Source organism: Callorhinus ursinus, unplaced genomic scaffold (genome assembly GCF_003265705.2).
Source record: "Callorhinus ursinus isolate GAN/ISIS: 27379988/994484 unplaced genomic scaffold, GSC_fseal_2.0 scaffold4, whole genome shotgun sequence".
In the NCBI taxonomy this organism is placed as follows: Eukaryota; Metazoa; Chordata; class Mammalia; order Carnivora; family Otariidae; genus Callorhinus; species Callorhinus ursinus.
In genome coordinates, this window is record NW_027397066.1 from 106,509,371 (window position 1) to 106,526,296 (window position 16,926).

Here is a 16,926-nt window from a genome sequence, read left to right on the forward strand (position 1 = left end):
TAGCCAAATAAAACATACTAAATGTTTTTAGCATCATTAGTAATCAGAAAGATGAAAATTAAACCATAATGTGATTACACATAGATCTACCAGAATGGCTATATATTTAAAGTTTTGATTTTATTTTGAGATATAGAGTTCCAGGATGTTGGAAATATAGTACAGAGCAGTCCAGTGTATCCTTCACCTAGTTCCCTCCAAATTTTATATCTTACATAATTGAAGCACAGTATTAAAACCAGAATATTGACATTTCTTATCACAAATGTATGTGTATAGTTTTTTTTTAAAGATTTTGTTATTTATTTGAGAGAGAGAGAGATAGAGATAGAACACAAGCAGGGAGGAGAGGGAGAAGCAGGTTCCCCGCCAAGCAGAGAGCCCGCTGCTGGGCTCGATTCCAGGACCCTGGGATCATGACCTGAGCCGAAGGCAGATGCTTAACCGACTGAGCCATCCAGGTGCCCCGTGTGTGTATAGTTTAACGTCATTTTATCACGTGTAGATTCATATAACTACCATCACAGTCAAGACACTATTTATGTGCCTCCCCTTCACTGTTCCTAACCCCTGGTAACCACTAATCTGTTCTCCATCTCTATAATTTTGTCATTCTGGTAATGTTCTATAAATAGAATCATGGAGCATGTGATCTTTTGAGATTGATATTTTTTTTTTAAGATTTTATTTATTTGATGAGAGAGAGAGTGAGAGAGCACAAGCAGGGGGAGCAGCAGAGGGAGAGGGAGAAGCAGGTTCCCCACTGAGCAGGGAGCCTGACACAGGACTCCATCCCAGGATGACCTGAGCTGAAGCAGATGCTGAAATGACTGAGCCACCCCAGTGCCCTGAGATTGGTATTTTTTAATCATAATGCCCTTGAGGTCCATCCAAGTTGTTGTGTATATTCATAGTTTGGTCCTTTTTAGAATGACTACATATTTTTTAAACTGACAATACCATGTGTTGGTGAGGATGCAGAACAATATGTATTGCTAGTGGGAACATAAATAGGTACAACCACTCTGAAAAAGTATTTGGCATTTTCTACTAAAGTTGAAGCATACCAACCTTTTCAACAATTCCAGTTCTAGTAAACATTCAATAAAATGTGTTCTTTGGGGTGCCTGGGTACCTCAGTCTCTTGAGCATCCTGACTCTTCGTTTTAGCTTGGGTCATGATCTCTGGGTCATGAGCTCAAGACCCACATCAGGCAACGCAGTATGCTTGAAATTCTCTCTCCCTCCCAGCACCCCCACTCTCTCTAAAATAAATACATAAAAATCTTTAAAAATTTATATCTTTGTCAGCAAGAGAAGTGTTTTGTAAAAATATATTTATCACAACATTATTTGTAATTGTTGTAATCTGAAAAGGAATTGAATGCTTATCAACAGTGTAATGGGGTTTTTAAAATTATGGTGTGATCATACAATAGAATACCATAGAGCATGGATGAGGAAATTTTTTGTGTGAAGAGCTACATAGTAAATATTTTAGTCTTTATGGGTCATAGATTATGCCAGCTACTCTGCAGTTGCAGCAATGAAGCAAACATGCTGTTAAGCAAATGGGTAGGGCAGTGATCCAATGAAACTATTTACAAAGACCTGTTCGGCCTCTGGGGGCTGTAGTTTGCCGACCTCTGCTGTAGTGTAACAAACTATAAGGGAGTCTCATGAAGATAATTTTGTATACAATAAACCATACCTTATGATTACATTTTTATAAATTTCAAACCCGGGCAAAATAAACCTGTAGTATTGAAGTCAGCTAATTGATTGTCTTTACGGAGAGGAAGAGGATAGTGACAAGAAGGGGCATGAAGTTACTTCTAGGGTGCTGGTAACATCTTTTCCTGAATGGTAGTTACAGAGGTCTGTTCCCGTTAGGTTAGAACTATATTATTTATCTCTGGCATATGATAATCATAACAGTAATTTTTTTTTTTTTTTAGTAGGAATTGCTAATAAGATAAGGGACCGTGAGGAGTAATGACTCTGAATTAGCTTGAAGAACTTATTGAAGACTTTTGGGAACGCAGTATTGGTATAGGTACAAAAGCTGAAGTAATCATTTTTTTTTAAAGATTTTTTCTGTTTGACAGCACTAGCAGGGGGAGCGGCAGGCAGAGGGAAAAGCAGACTCCCCGCTGAGCAGAAAGCCCGATGCGGGGCTCTATCCCAACATCCCAGGATCATGACCTGAGTTGAAGGCAGACCCCTAACCAACTGAATTACCCAGGCGCCCCTGAAGTAATCATTAAATGTATTTTCATGAAAACATGATAGATCCTAGTTTAAAAGACTAGTAGGATCTAATGAATGGTGTGAGCTGACAGTTATTCATGTTTGAAGGCACAAGGGAAAGATTATTTGGTTAGCTGTTAAGAGCAAGGTACTATGACTGTTTTGTAATGATGATATTTTTTAGTTTGGTCCATCTCACAGTTTTGTTATGTTTTTTACCTGCTAAAATCCTCTTTGGATGTTGTTCTGTAATGGGTCATGGACCCATTAGCACTGAGTGATGTAGGTGTGATATAGGGTTTATTAGAGGAAACTTAACAAAAAGTAGTAGAGTGCAGGGAGTCTCTCAAACTCTTTTTATTTCACAGCTTAGGCCAGGCATGAATGGTCGTAATGCACCATGGCCAAATGACCTTACACTAGAGACTGACCTCCACTCTGTAATCCTCTCTATATATATGTAGGTTGGGGCAGAGAACATCTAAGTGACTATGTAACAGTTGTTAGAAAGGGGAAGCTTCAACAGTCCATGAGGCAGGGATGGCCTCTTCTTCCTTCAAGCTCAAAAAACTCAAACCTACTAAGTCTTCTTGCTGCTAACCTTATAAATGGGGTTTGGAAATGAGCCTCCAGGGCCATCTAGATTTATCATCACATGTTTCCCATTACTAGAAAATGAAGTGAAAACTTCTTGGCCTGGTATAAAGGTCTTCTAATAGCTTTCTCCCATTTCTGTATCAGGCCTTTTTGCCATTGATTCTACACCTCTCATTAACTGAATTATTTTCTAATAAATGGTTGCTTATTCCAAGCTTCTCATCTTTGCTCGCATTACCTGATTTGGAATGCTTTTCCCTTTCTCTAAATTTCTCATTCTTGTCCCATCTCTTCTGTGATGCCTCCCTGATGATCTCAATTCTTATACTAAATATTAACAATTTTTCATATGCTGCCTAATATTATTAATTTTTATGTGTACCTTTCTTTTTTTCCATCTAAGTTGTAAATTCCTTAAGAGTAGGGAACATACATTATTAGATTACTTTGTAACCTCTATAATACCCTAGTGGACCTGTGTGTAAATGCTCAACAAATAATGAATGATTAGAATGTATGCTCTTACAATGTATTTTAATTATAATATTCATAAGACTTTGGGGTTCTCTGTTCCTCTTTTAGATTCTGAACATTAATTGTTAATAAGTATAATGCTAGATTATTAGGAAATTTTTTATTCTGTTGTAAACTCGTTTTTTGAGATTGGTAACAATTATTGTTTGCTGGTCACTCTACTAGCCAGTTTAGTAATTAGATTCCTCCATTCTACTTCAGCAAGAAGTTGAGAACTTTAAGAAGCTAAATCTCATTAGTAAAGAGCAGTTTGAAAACCTAACACCTGAACTTCCTTTTGAGCCAAACCAAGAAGTTCCTGTAACACCTTCACAGTCCAGGCAAGGTATGTAAATCTGCTTTTCTATGTAGTACTTTCTGAATAGTATTAAAGCAGTTCTAAATTGTTTTAAAAGTTTTCTTTTTTTCTATCTGTGGAAAACATTTAGGTATCTGGTAAAAGACTAGAATTTTAAAACTCAACTTTTATTTATCCTTTGGTGAACTTCAAAACATTTTAGAGACTTCAAAGTACAGACTGTAAATTTGGTAAGTCAGCCTTATAGTATAATCCCACCTTGCTCTTGGTGACTAGGCAGGTAATCACAGAGGTGATCTAGGAGTCATCTGTTGTAACAGCAGATCATGTTCAAACCCAGATGCTTACTGAAAAGCAAGTAGAATTGGTTGGTTCTTTATGTGTCTCATTTGATTTTGAGATTGCTGGGAATGTTTCTCTTTTTGAAATAAAATTTTTCGCTGACTTGCTGATTCCTTAAAATATACCATTAACATCATTCTTTTGTCCTAAGGCCTTAGCTTAGTGTGAACATATAAATATATTTGGGAGATACATAAATTGAATCAGACATTTTCAGTCAAGTGTAAGGGATTTTGTTACAGTTTTTATGAAGGCAGGTTAAAGAAAAACTTTTAATTTGGAAAGCTTCAAGCATATGCCAAAATAAAACAAATTGTATAATGTAATGAAACCCCCATGTACCCATTTGCTACTTAATTTCATAGCCAGTTTTGTTTCATCTCAGCTCCACTCATTGTCTTTACTCCCACTGGATAATTTTGAAGCAGACTTCTAATAATTATTATTAATATTTTTTCATTCCTATGTCTTTTTGTATGTGTCTTTAAAAAGAACTCTTTTATTTTTTTTAAAGATTTTTTAATTTATTTTTTGACAGAGAGAGACACAGCGAGAGAGGGAACACAAGCAGGGGGTGTGGGAGAGGGAGAAGCAAGCTTCCCGCTGAGCAGGGAGCCCAGTGTGGGGCTCGATCCCAGGACCCTGGAATCATGACCTGAGCCAAAGGCAGATGCTTAACAACTGAGCCACCCAGGCGCCCCTAAAAAGAACTCTTTTAAACACATAACATATATCATTATCACATCTAAAATTAATATTAATTCCTTAATATCAAATATCTAATTAGTGCTCACATTTCTTCAATTGTCATTTAAAAAAAATTGGGATCCATGTAAGTTTGAACATTTCCAGGTTGATTTGTCTCGTTTAATCTATAGGTTCAAAGTAATTCTTTTCCTTGCAATTTATTGTTGAAGGAACTAGGTTGTTGTCCTGTAGAATCTCTCACATTTTGGATTTTGCTGATTGCATCGCCATGGTTTCATTCAGCCTGTTCTCTGGTCCTGAATTTTCTGTAACAGTTATTGTGATACAGAGGCTTGATCAGATTGAGGCTTAAATTTTTGCGAGAATATGTCATAGGTAATTATTGAATATTTTTGCCAGGAGGCACATAATTCTCAATTGTCTCTCTCGTTGTGGCCTTAATAGCCATTGATAATAATTGCTTGGAGCTTTTATGTCACAAGGGGCTACAAAATGGTGATTCATCTGTTTTTATCATTGCTTCTTAAATTTAGTAGATAGAATACTTCATAAAGAAAAATCCCCCTAATTGATTATTTGTTTATCCTGAGATAGAGTTCTTACAGGAAGGAGAATAAGTGCTCAATTTTTTCTCTTTGTTCACTAGTTTTCAAAGTAATGAGCTGGTTCCCTAACATCTTTCATTGATCACCAATGAGGTTTAGTTTTTTTGTTCATTTTAAATTATCGTTACGGTTTCATAAATGCATTAGATGTGTTTTACTCTGTTGTAGTTAATTTTTTTAAAGATTTTATTTGAGAGAGAGGGAGAGAGCACGAGGGGAGGGTGGTGGGGAGAAACAGAGGGAGAGAGAGAAGCAGACTCCCCACTGAGCAGGGAGCCCGATGCGGGACTCAATCCCAGGACTCTGAGATCATGACCTGAGCTGAAGGCAGACACTTAACTGATTGAGTTACCCAGGTGCCCCTATTGTAGTTATTCTTATTGATATACTTTTGCTGCTTGTCAGTTTATTGGCTTTTAGCTCCAAGTCCACCTTTCATTGCTTTCTTCTCTGATAATGGAGTTAGACCGTTAACTGTTTTGTTTGCCACCGGGCATGACGATAAGTTTTGTCAGTACTTGAGTTGCTACTGAGTTGGTATTGTTTCTAGGCTTTTTTGATTATAAACTCATGTTGATATGTTCTGTTCCACTTTACGATTAAAGGTTTTAATTTTGATTTGTTTGATTTTGTGTGTGTACTGCTTTTTACTTATGTGAAAAAAAATCTTGTGTTCCTAACCACAGTAGCAGGATTATTTACTTGTTTATCCTTTGATAATAGTTTTAGGATTTAATATTAATAATATTAAATAATACTATTACTGTGAATACTGAAAGGTTACTTCTTTTAAATTTCTTTAAACTTTTTTTATTTTTTTAAAAAAATTTTTATTCAGTTAGCCACTATAAACTTTTACTTTTTAAAAATATTTTATTTATTTATTTGAGAGAGAGAATGAGAGAGAGAGAGAGCACATGAGAGGGGGAAGGTCAGAGGGAGAAGCAGACTCCCCGCTGAGCAGGGAGCCCGATGTGGGACTCGATCCCGGGACTCCAGGATCATGACCTGAGCCGAAGGCAGTTGCTTAACCAACTGAGCCACCCAGGCGCCCAAAAAAATTGCTATTCTAATAGATACGTAGTAGTATCTCATTGTGACTAAAAGTGTTGAGTATCTTTTTGTGTGCTAATTTGACATCAGTATATCTGGTGAAGTATCTGCTCAAATCTTTTTTTTTTTTTAAAGATTTTATTTATTTATTCATCAGAGACAGAGGGAGAGAGAGAGAGAGAGAGAGAAGCAGAGGGAGAAGCAGGCTCCCAAGGAGCAGGGAGCCCGATGCGGGACTCGATCCCAGGACCCTGGGATCATGACCTGAGCCAAAGGCAGATGCTTAACCATTTGAGCCACCCAGGCGCCCTGCTCAAATCTTTTGATATGTATTTTTTATTGAGTTTTGTTTTTTTTAACTTTTTTTTTCAACTTTTTTTTTTCTTAAGATTTTATTTATTTATTCGACAGAGAGAGACACAGCGAGAGAGGGAACACAAGCAGGGGGAGTGGGAGAGGGAGAAGCAGGCTTCCCACTGAGCAGGGAGCCCGATGTGGGGGCTCGATCCCAGGACCCTGGGACCAGGACCACTGAGCTGAAGGCAGATGCTTAACGACCGAGTGACCCAGGCACCCTTGATTACTGTTTGCATGATATATAGTATATTTTTTTCCCATTCTTTTACTTTAACCTACCTATTTAGTTTGTTATAGATAGCATATAGTTGGGTCATCTTTTTAAAAAAACTCTTTTATTTGAGTATAGTTGACACACAGGTTACATTGGTTTCAGGTGTACAACATAGTGATTCAGTATCTCTACATCATGCCATGCTTACCACCTGTGTAGCTACCATCTGTCACCATACAGTGCTGTTACAGTATCATTGACCATATTCCCTATGGTGTACCTTTTATTCCCGTGACTTACTCTATAACTGGAAGCCTCTATCTCCTCCTCACTTTTTCTTCACCCATTTTTCCTATCCTCCCAGCCCCCACCCCTCTGGCAATAGTCAGTTTGTTTTCTGTGTTTATAGGTCTGATTCTTCTTTTTGTTTGTTTATTCATTTGTTTTTTATATTCCACATATAAGTGAAATGATATGGTATTTGTCTTTCTCTATCTGACTTATTTCACTTAGCATAATATCCTCTAGTTCTTTCTACATTGTCACGAATGGCAAGATCTCATCCCTTTTTATGGCCAAGTAATACTCCATCGTGTGTGGTATATATACCACATCTTCTCCTTCCATTCATCTATGTGTGGACACTTAGTTTGCTTCCATATCTTGGCTATTGTATATAATGCTGTAGTAAAACAAGGAGGGTGTGCATATATCTTTTCAAATTAGGTTGTTTTTTTTCTTTTTGTAAATACCCAGGAGTAGAATTATTGGATCATATGATATTTCTGTTTTTAATTTTTCAAGGAACTTCCATACTGTGTTTCCACAGTGACTATACCAATTTACATTTCCACCAGCAAGAGGGTTCCTCTTTCTCCACATCCTCACCAACACTTGTTGTTTCTTGTCTCTTTTATTTTGGCCATTCTGATAGGCGTAAGGGGAGTTGGGTCATGTTTTTTTTATTCAGTCTGACAATCTGTCTTTTAACTGGTGTGTTTTAAACTGTTTACATTGAAGTAATTATTGATATATTTGGATTTAGAACCATCATTTACTGTTTGTTTTCTGTTTGTTCTCTGCTTTTTGTTTCTCTGTTTTCCTTTTTCTGCCCTCCCTGGATTTTCTGGAGTTTTTTTTCCTTTTCATTTTAATTTATCTCTGCTAAGTTTGGCTATATATGGCCTTTTTTGTATAATTATTTTATAATTTATTTTAATGGTTGCTCTAGGGATTGCCAAACACATACTTTTCATTGAGAAGTTTATTGAGAAATATTTTACTACTTCAGTAGGAATGTAGAAACCTTATTTTCAGTGTGTTTATGCTATGGTCATATCTTCATTCACTGAAAATCCCATCAAAGTTAGACTTTTTCACTTTTAACTACCAACTGTATTTTAAAGAATTTGAAAGGAAAACACACATATCAAGATTCTTACCATTTCTCTTGGTCTTCCTCTACTTTTGATGTTCCACGTTTCCTTCTTAAATCATTTCCTTCTGTCAGAAATACTTTCTTTAGCAGTTCTCTGAGGGCAATTCTGCTGGCTTTGGTTTGTCTTAGTTTTCCTTTGTCTGATGATGTCTTTATTTCACCTTCATTACCAAATGATGTTTTCACTGGATATAGAATTCTGGATTGATAGTTCTTTTCTTTCAGCACTTTAAAGATTTATTTACCTGAGAGAGCGAGCGAGTGCATACCTGTGAGCAGGGGCGAGGGGGCAGAAGGAGAGGGAGAGAGAGGGAGAGAATCTTAAGCAGACTCCCCACTGAGCATGGAGCCTAACTCAGGGCTCAGTCTCACGGCCCTGAGATCATGACCTGAGCCAAAATCAAGAGTAGGACCCTCAACTGACTGAGCCATGCAGGCACCCCACTTTGAGCACTTTAGAACTGTCATGCAGTTCTTTCTGGCTTCCATGGTTTCTGATTTTTTTTTTTTTGTTTGGATTATTTCTACTCCTATATCTTCAAGTTCATCAGTCTTTTCTTCTGCAATGTTTAATATATTTTTATACCCATTCAGTGCATTTTTAATCTCAGCTTTTATGTTTTTCTTCTCTAAAAGTTTAGTTATTATTATCTTTATTTCTTTTTGATATGTTTATACTTTCCTCTACCTTATTGAATACATGGAATATAGTTGTAATGACTTCTTTTGTAAGCAAAGTATAAATCCAGTATTTGGATTTATATCTAACTGCTCTCATACAGTGGACAGTACATGATGAGTCAAAACTGGCCTACCATGGTCTAATCTGGCCATACCTTTATTTACATGTAGTCTGTGGCTGTGTTACAATGACAGGGTTGAGTAGTTTCAATAAGGACTTTATAACTTGAAAAGCCAAAAATATATACTGTCTTGCATTTATAGAAAACATTTGCTTGGGGCGCCTGGGCCCCCTGCTTGTGTTCTTGCTCTTGCTATCTCTCTCTCTGTGTCAAATAAATATGTAAAATCTTAAAAAAAAAAAAAAAAGAAAGGAAAAGAAAACATTTGCTTAGTCCTGCTTCAAAGGCATTTTATTTTTAAAAGAAACTAAATTTGGCAGTCCTCATGTAGCATGTTTTATTATCAGTCTTCATTGAACACCAACAGCATAATATTAAGTTTTGGTTTTATAAAGGCATTCCTATCTATAAAGACAATGAAGACTAGGGACAAGGTTCATATGGTTCAGGTATGCAGCTGTTCCAAGATTTGATTCGGCAATCATAAAATTTGGGAACTCTTAAGTAGAAGAATAGTTAGCATACCCCTTAGTCCATTGGTTCTTTTTTTTTTTAAGATTTTATTTATTTATTTGACAGCAAGAGAGACAGTGAGAGAGAGAACACAAGTGGGGAATGGGAGAGGGAGAAGCAGGCTTCTCCTGTGGAGCAGGGAGCCTGATGCAGGGCTTGATCCCAGCACCCTGGGATCATGACCTGAGCTGAAGGCAGACACTTAACGACTGAGCCACCCAGGCGCCCCAGTCCATTGGTTCTTAAACTTTAGCAAGTATCACATTCACCTGGAAGGCTTGTTAAAACAAATTAAAGGATGGGCGCCTGGGTGGCTCAGATGTTAAGCATCTGCCTTCGGCTCAGGTCATGATCCCGAGGTCCTGGGATCGAGTCCCACATCGGGTTCCCTGCTCAGCGGGGAGCCTGCTTCTCCCTCTGCCTCTGCCTCTCTCTCTCCCTGTCTGTCATGAATAAATAAATAAAATCTTAAAAAAACAAAAACAAAGGACTCCATACCCAGAGTTTTTGGTTTAGTAAGTGGAGGTGGGACCTGAGCATATACATTTCTAACAAGTTCCATGTCATGCTGATGATGCTGATTGGAACTACACTTTGAAAATCAGTACTTTAGCTTAGTTCTCTGAAATATCAGTCTTCTCTTATAAACCTGTAGCAGAAACTGTGTGATAGTGACAGTTGAGGTTACCTGAAGGGTAGATGGCTTGGTCTTTTGTCTTGTTTTTTTTTTTTATAGCTTTTTTTGAGGTATGGTTTACATACCATAAAACTAACCCATTTGTGTATTGTTTCATGAGTTTCAGTGACTTTGTATAGTTATATAGTAGCACCAGAATTCAGTTTTAGAACAATTTATCATGCTAGCGAGTTCCCTCATGATCATTTACAGTCACTCTTCCATTATTATGAAAAATGCTATTTTGAACATTCTTGTACAAGAGATGCCCTATCATTTTGATTAAGAAGATTTAACATCCAAATGATATTCATATAGCATCCTAGGCTTATAGTTGATTAAAAAACAACTTTAATATATTCTTGTTCCCTAATTACTTATATTTCTAGTAATAAAATTTTTATATCTACTATAAATATTTTATGTACTTGCAGTTATCTTGTTTTTTTTGATAATTTTATCTCAAAATGTTGTAAACTGGTATAGATGTGCTGTAAAAATTTTGTAAAATGTTTCTTTTGAGATAACACTCTATAGGTCCTAGTCTTCACAAAATTGACATATCTGCTCTTATGGGTGGGTAAAATTTACATGTAAATAAATCTGGAATAAAATAAATATAAAACTGAAATTTAATTTTTCATATGGAAATGTTCAGATAAAATCAGAAGTAGAGAGGACTGTTTAATGAACCCAGTGTAATTATCTTACCTAATTTCAACAGTTGTTAATAGTTTGACATTCATTTTTCATCTGTACCTTGTTCCCCATATGTTTCTGGTATTTCATGTTGAATCTAATTTCATTCAAATAAATATTTCTTCTGCAAGTACTTCATTGTATATCACAATGTGCAGTTTATGTTTGGTTTTCCCTGATGTTTAGTATATATCTTTTTTTTTAAATCTTTTTTTTTTAAAGATTTTATTTATTTATTTGAGAGAGAGATTGAGAGAGAGCGAGCACATGAGAGGGGATAGGGTCAGAGGGAGAAGCAGACTCCCTGCCGAGCAGGGAGCCTGACGCGGGACTCAATCCTGGGACTCCAGGATCATGACCTGAGCTGAAGGCAGTCGGTTAACCAACTGAGCCACCCTAGTATATATCTTTTTCAAGTTGGTTGTTTGAATCAGGAACAAAGAAACATGCTTTCCATTTGATCAATAGGACAGTTAAGTTACTCTTAATCTGTAAGCATTCATTTTCTCTAATTTTTCCATTCCAATGACTCGTTGAAGAAACTGGTTAATTTGTCATAAGATTTATGATCCGGATTTACCTGTTTGTATCTTCATGTCGATCAGTATGTTCCTTTATCTCCTCTATTCCCTATGAACTAGTATTTAGATGTAGAAGATTAGTATATTCAGGATTTTTATTTCTCTGGTGGCAAGACTGTTTCTTAGAAGGAGCTATTTACTTCCAATTATATCATACAGTGTCTTTTAGGCTCTCTTTTTTTTTCTTTAAAGATTTTATTTCTTTATTTGACAGAGAGAGATACAGCGAGAGAGGGAACACAAGCAGGGGGAGTGGGAGAGGGAGAAGCAGGCTTCCCGCAGAGCAGGGAGCCCAATCTGGGGCTCGATCCCAGGACCCTGGGACCATGACCCGAGCCGAAGGCAGATGCTTAATGACTGAGCCACCCAGGCGCCCTCTTTTAGGCTCTCTTTTGCTGCTGCTATGATTGATCATTGGGTTTAAATGTTATTGGCCTGATCCATTCATCATAAAGTTTCCCTTAAACTTTTTTTTTAGAACAGTTCTAGGGTCACAGAAAAATTAAGCATAAGATACAGAGATTTCCCATTTTCTCCCTGCCCTGAGCTTACATGATCATCACCTATCTGGTGAAGGATGCTGCTTCCTCATAGCAATAACCCACATCAGAGTGGTACATTTATTACAATTGATGAATCTATACCAACACATCATTATTACCCAAAGTCTATAGTTTACATTAGGGTTCACTCTTGGTGTTGTACGTTCTTTGGGTTTTGACAAATGTATAATGACATGTATCCATGACTATAGTATCATACAAACTAAAAATCCTGTGTGTTTCACCTATTCACATTTCCCCCACCATACCTCCAACCCTTGGCAACCATTGATTTTTCTACTGTTTCCATAGTTTTCCTTTCCCAGAATATTGAATAGTTGGAATCCTACAGTGTGTAGCCTTTTCACATTGGTTTCTCTCACTTAGTGATATGCATTTGAAGTTCATCCATGTCTTTTCATAGCTTGATAGCTCATATGTTTTTAACACTGCATAATATTCCATTGTCTGGATATACCATAGGTTGTCCATTCACCCACTGAAGGACATCTTCATTGGTCCCAAGTTTTGGCAGTTATGAATAAAGCTACCTAAACATCCATGTGCAAGTTTTTGTGTGGACATGCTTTTAGCTTCTTTGAATATGTACCAAAGAGGCTGATTCCTAGATCATATGGTAAGAGTATATTTAGTTTTATACAAAACTGCCAAACTGTCTTCCAAAGTGACTGTATCATTTTGCATTCCCACCACTAATGAATAAGAGATCTTGTTGCTCCATATCCTTGCCAGCATTTGGTATTGCCAGTGTTCTGGATTTTGGCCATGCTTACAGGTATGTAGTGGTAGAATTTGAATAATTAAGTCTCAAAATATGACTGTAAAAGCTTGCAAAATGATACATGTAGTATGATGTCACTCGTGTAAAGTTAATTATGCAAAATAATGTTATTATATATATAAAAATACATAGATACTACATAGATAAAAATACCAAATTTGAAAGCCTGGTTATCTCTGAGGAGGAAAAGTGAAATGGGGTTGGGGAAGGTTATATAGTGGGCTTCAGCCGATTTTTCTTTTAAAAAAGTCAGAAACAGCTATAACAAAATTAAATTTTAGTAAAGTAGGTGATGTACAGATAAGTGTTTATTTTTTATTCTTACATATTAAATGTTTCTAATGAAAAAACCTTTGAGAGTAGAAAATTTCAGAATTAACCTTTGTTCTCAAGTAAAATACTTTCTTAGCATCTAAATACATTTTAGCTAGTTTTTTTTGTTTTGCAGATTTGAGTGATGAATTAGCCCAGAAGCTGTTTGATGTTTCAGAAATATCTTCAGCAGCAATGGCCCATTCATTGCCCACAGCAGTTCCAGAATCTCCTAGAATTAATCCTGCAAGGACACCTAAAACACCTCGAACACCCAGGTTACAGGATCCAAACAAAACACCAAGATTTTATCCTGTTGTTAAAGAACCAAAAGCTATTGATGTAAAGGTACACAAAACAACCAGGAATATAAAGCATGCATTTTATATCCTTTAACATTACAAAATGAGACTTTTTAGTTTCTATCATTTTTTTTAAATATATATTTTAGCCTGTAAGAATTCGTTTAAAAGTGGCATTTTACCCTAGTGATGTTTTCTCAGGTTAAGGAATAACTTCTTTACAATTTGTAGTGTAATTAATTTCGATCAGAAGGTATAATGAATCATACTAAGTTGTATTTCCTTTAATCCTTGTGTTGAAACCTAGCAAAGGACCTTCTTTGTTAAAGTTTTGTAACTTGTGAGATACTGAGTTTTGTGACTTCATGTGATTTCATAATGTGTCATCCACAGTATGAAAATGTTTGAGCTAGTTTACAGTCAGAGGGTTTTAATTTACTTGTGAAGTTCACACTACTGAAATAATTGCAATGTTTGACTTCTTTTTCTCTAGAGTCCAAGAAAGAGAAAAACAAGACATAGTACAAATCCCCCTCTAGAGTGTCATGTTGGTTGGGTAATGGATTCCAGAGATCACGGGCCAAGAACATCTGTCAGGTACTATATTTGTCAAACATGGCTTTGTTTTTGATTTTAAGTTGAAAACAGTTACTAATTAGGCATTTGGAATATTTAAAAATTTATATGTTAGCAAAGTATGGAACAATGAAAATAGTTTTTAAAAAGAAGCCAAAGGAAAGGAAATAAGTGGGACAATTTTCCAATAAGTACATTAAGGAATACTTGAGTAGGACAATCTTTTTTCCATTTAAACTAGTTTCCACAAATGTGTACTCTTAGATAAAAAATATATAAGTTTATGAAAGATTCCAGATTCTCAGTGGCATTAATTCTTAGTGAATTAATGTGCTAAACAACCTACTCAAACTATATAAAGAATATGGAAATAAAACACATTGTTATTTTGAAATTTTTCCTTTTGGGGAAAATAGATTAGCTGACTGTAGTAGTAAGTGGTTTTTCTTTTAGCTTTAATTTTTTTAGAAAAGACTATTACTTACCTCAAAAGAGATGATAGAGCAAACATTTGATAGTGCCAGTTGTACAATATAATATGGTATGTTTTGGGGCACCTGGGTGGCTCAGTCGTTAGGCGTCTGCCTTCGGCTCAGGTCATGATCCTAGGGTCCTGGGATCGAGCCCTGCGTCAGGCTCCCTGCTTGGTGGGAAGCCTGATTCTCCCTCTCCCACTCCCCCTGCTTGTGTTCCCTCTCTCGCTGTCTCTCTCTCTCTGTCAAATGAATAAATAAATAAATAAATCTTAAAAAAAAATATATGGTATGTTTTGTCCTGTACAGTGGATGCAGAGGTGATTTGCTGCTAATTGCTTTGTGTTCCTTGTACACACATTTTGTGTTTGTGTAGATATTTTCAGAATAATTATCTGACCAACTTTCTAAATGAAAACTTAGCTTCAGGAAAAAGTGTTCTTTGATTGGTTACTAGACAGGAAGGATAAATAGCTTCAGTGAAAGAAAAGCTAGTGAGTTTATCATGATTTGAAAATCTCCACCTCTGTCTTTCCAGTGATATTTATTTGATACTTCTACATTTTGTTCTCATTGATATAGTATCCTTAAAAGATAAAATGTGTATATGTTTTTTGCACGCCTATTGTATACTTACGGTTATTGTGTTCTAAGTGATTTTGAGAGTTTATTTTCCAGGATTTTTTTTTTAAAGATTTTTATTTATTAGAAAGAGAGAAAGAACGAACAAGGGGATGGACAGAGGGAGAAGCAGGCTTCCCACTGAGCAGAGAGCCTGACAATGCAGGGTTCGATCCCAGGCTTGGGATTATGACCTGAGCTGAAGACAGACACTTAACCGACTGAGCCACCCGGGCACCCCTCCAGGGTTTTTTTGTTTTTTTTTTTTTTTAATCAGAGCAGTATATTTAGAGATCAACAAATAATGGTGAAAGATGTTTAGTCAATAACATTTAGTTTAGTTAGAACATTTAATGGAATGTTTAGTTAGGAATATGTTCCTTACAATTCATTTTTTATTATGTTATATCTTTTGTTATTAATAATTCATCTGTATGGTGATTTATTCATTCCCAGGCACCACTCCACCTTCTCCCACAAGTAAAATGTATCAGGAAAGCAGGGGCTTAACATTGTGTTGGGTGCATTCCTAGGCACTGAGTAAACAGCAGGGAACAAGATAATTACAGTCCCTGCCTTTCTGGAGCTTAATACAGGGGTGACAGACAAGTATTTATAATAATGACTAAATTTTTTTAATTGATCTATTTTTTAGAGTAGTTTTAGGTTCAGAGGAAATATTGAGTGGAAGGTACTGAGAGTTCCCTTATACTCCCTGCATTCCTTGCCTTCCACACCACAGCCTCGTCCACTATCAACATGCATATGTTTAGATCATCTACATTAATGTACTTATGGGTATGGTTGGATTTAAATCTACCATTTTATATTCTACTTTTCTCATCTCATCTTTGGTTTTTTTCCTTCCATCTTTTGGATCAGTTGAGTTTTTATAATAATTCTATTTTATCTCTACCATTGGCTTCTCAGTTATATCTTATTTTTTACTGGTCTTCTACTGTTCATAATATACATTTCAACTTAGTCTACTTTCAAATAATATTATACCACTACATGTATAGCATAAGAATCTTGATATTGTAAAGTTCCATTTCCTCCCATCCTCTGTGCTATGCTTTGTTACTACTTTTCTTTAGATAGTTATATTTTAAAGACATGAGAAATTTTTATTTTATTTATTTATTAATTTAGATTTTATTTATTTGAGAGAGAGAGAGTGCATGGGGGGGTGAGAAGGGAGAGGCAGACTCCCTGCTGAGCAGGGAGCCAGATGATCAGACATCCCCGGGGCTCAATCCCAGGACCCTGAGACCATGACCTGAACTGAAAGCAGACACTTAACTGTTGAGCCACCCAGGCGCCCCAATGTGAGAAATTTTTAAAACATTTGCTCTCATTTTTACCATTCCTAATGCTCTTACTTTTTTTTTTAATTAAAAGATTTTATTTATTTATTTGACAGAGAGACACAGCGAGAGAGGGAACACAAGCAGGGGGAGTGGGAGAGGCAGAAGCAGGCTCCCTGCTGAGCAGGGAGCCTGATGTGGAGCTCCATCCCAGGACCCTGGGATCATGACCTGAGCCAAAGGCTTAACACTTAATGACTGAGCCACCCAGGCATTCTAGTGCTCTTCATTTTCTTAAACATTTCTTGTTGTGCAGGTCTATT

General features: G+C 36.4%; 1 protein-coding gene across 9 annotated transcripts in view; it reads left to right on the top strand.

Annotated features, from left to right (window-relative positions):
- LARP1B (La ribonucleoprotein 1B) overlaps positions 1-16,926 on the top strand; it is a 119,378-nt gene that overhangs the window by 85,560 nt on the left and 16,892 nt on the right. For 7 of the 9 annotated variants that reach the window (XR_012378029.1, XM_025874167.2, XM_073892248.1 and 4 more), the window contains 3 exons: positions 3,583-3,706; positions 13,461-13,672; positions 14,120-14,223. Coding sequence is in view for 8 of the 9 variants with exons in the window: in XM_025874167.2 (XP_025729952.1) it covers positions 3,583-3,706; positions 13,461-13,672; positions 14,120-14,223 (440 nt within the window). In the remaining variant the exon portion in view is untranslated. Of the gene's footprint in view, positions 1-3,582; positions 3,707-12,693; positions 12,748-13,460; positions 13,673-14,119; positions 14,224-16,926 lie in introns of those variants that run through there. The other 2 variants (XM_073892249.1, XM_073892252.1) reach the window with 2 other exon arrangements.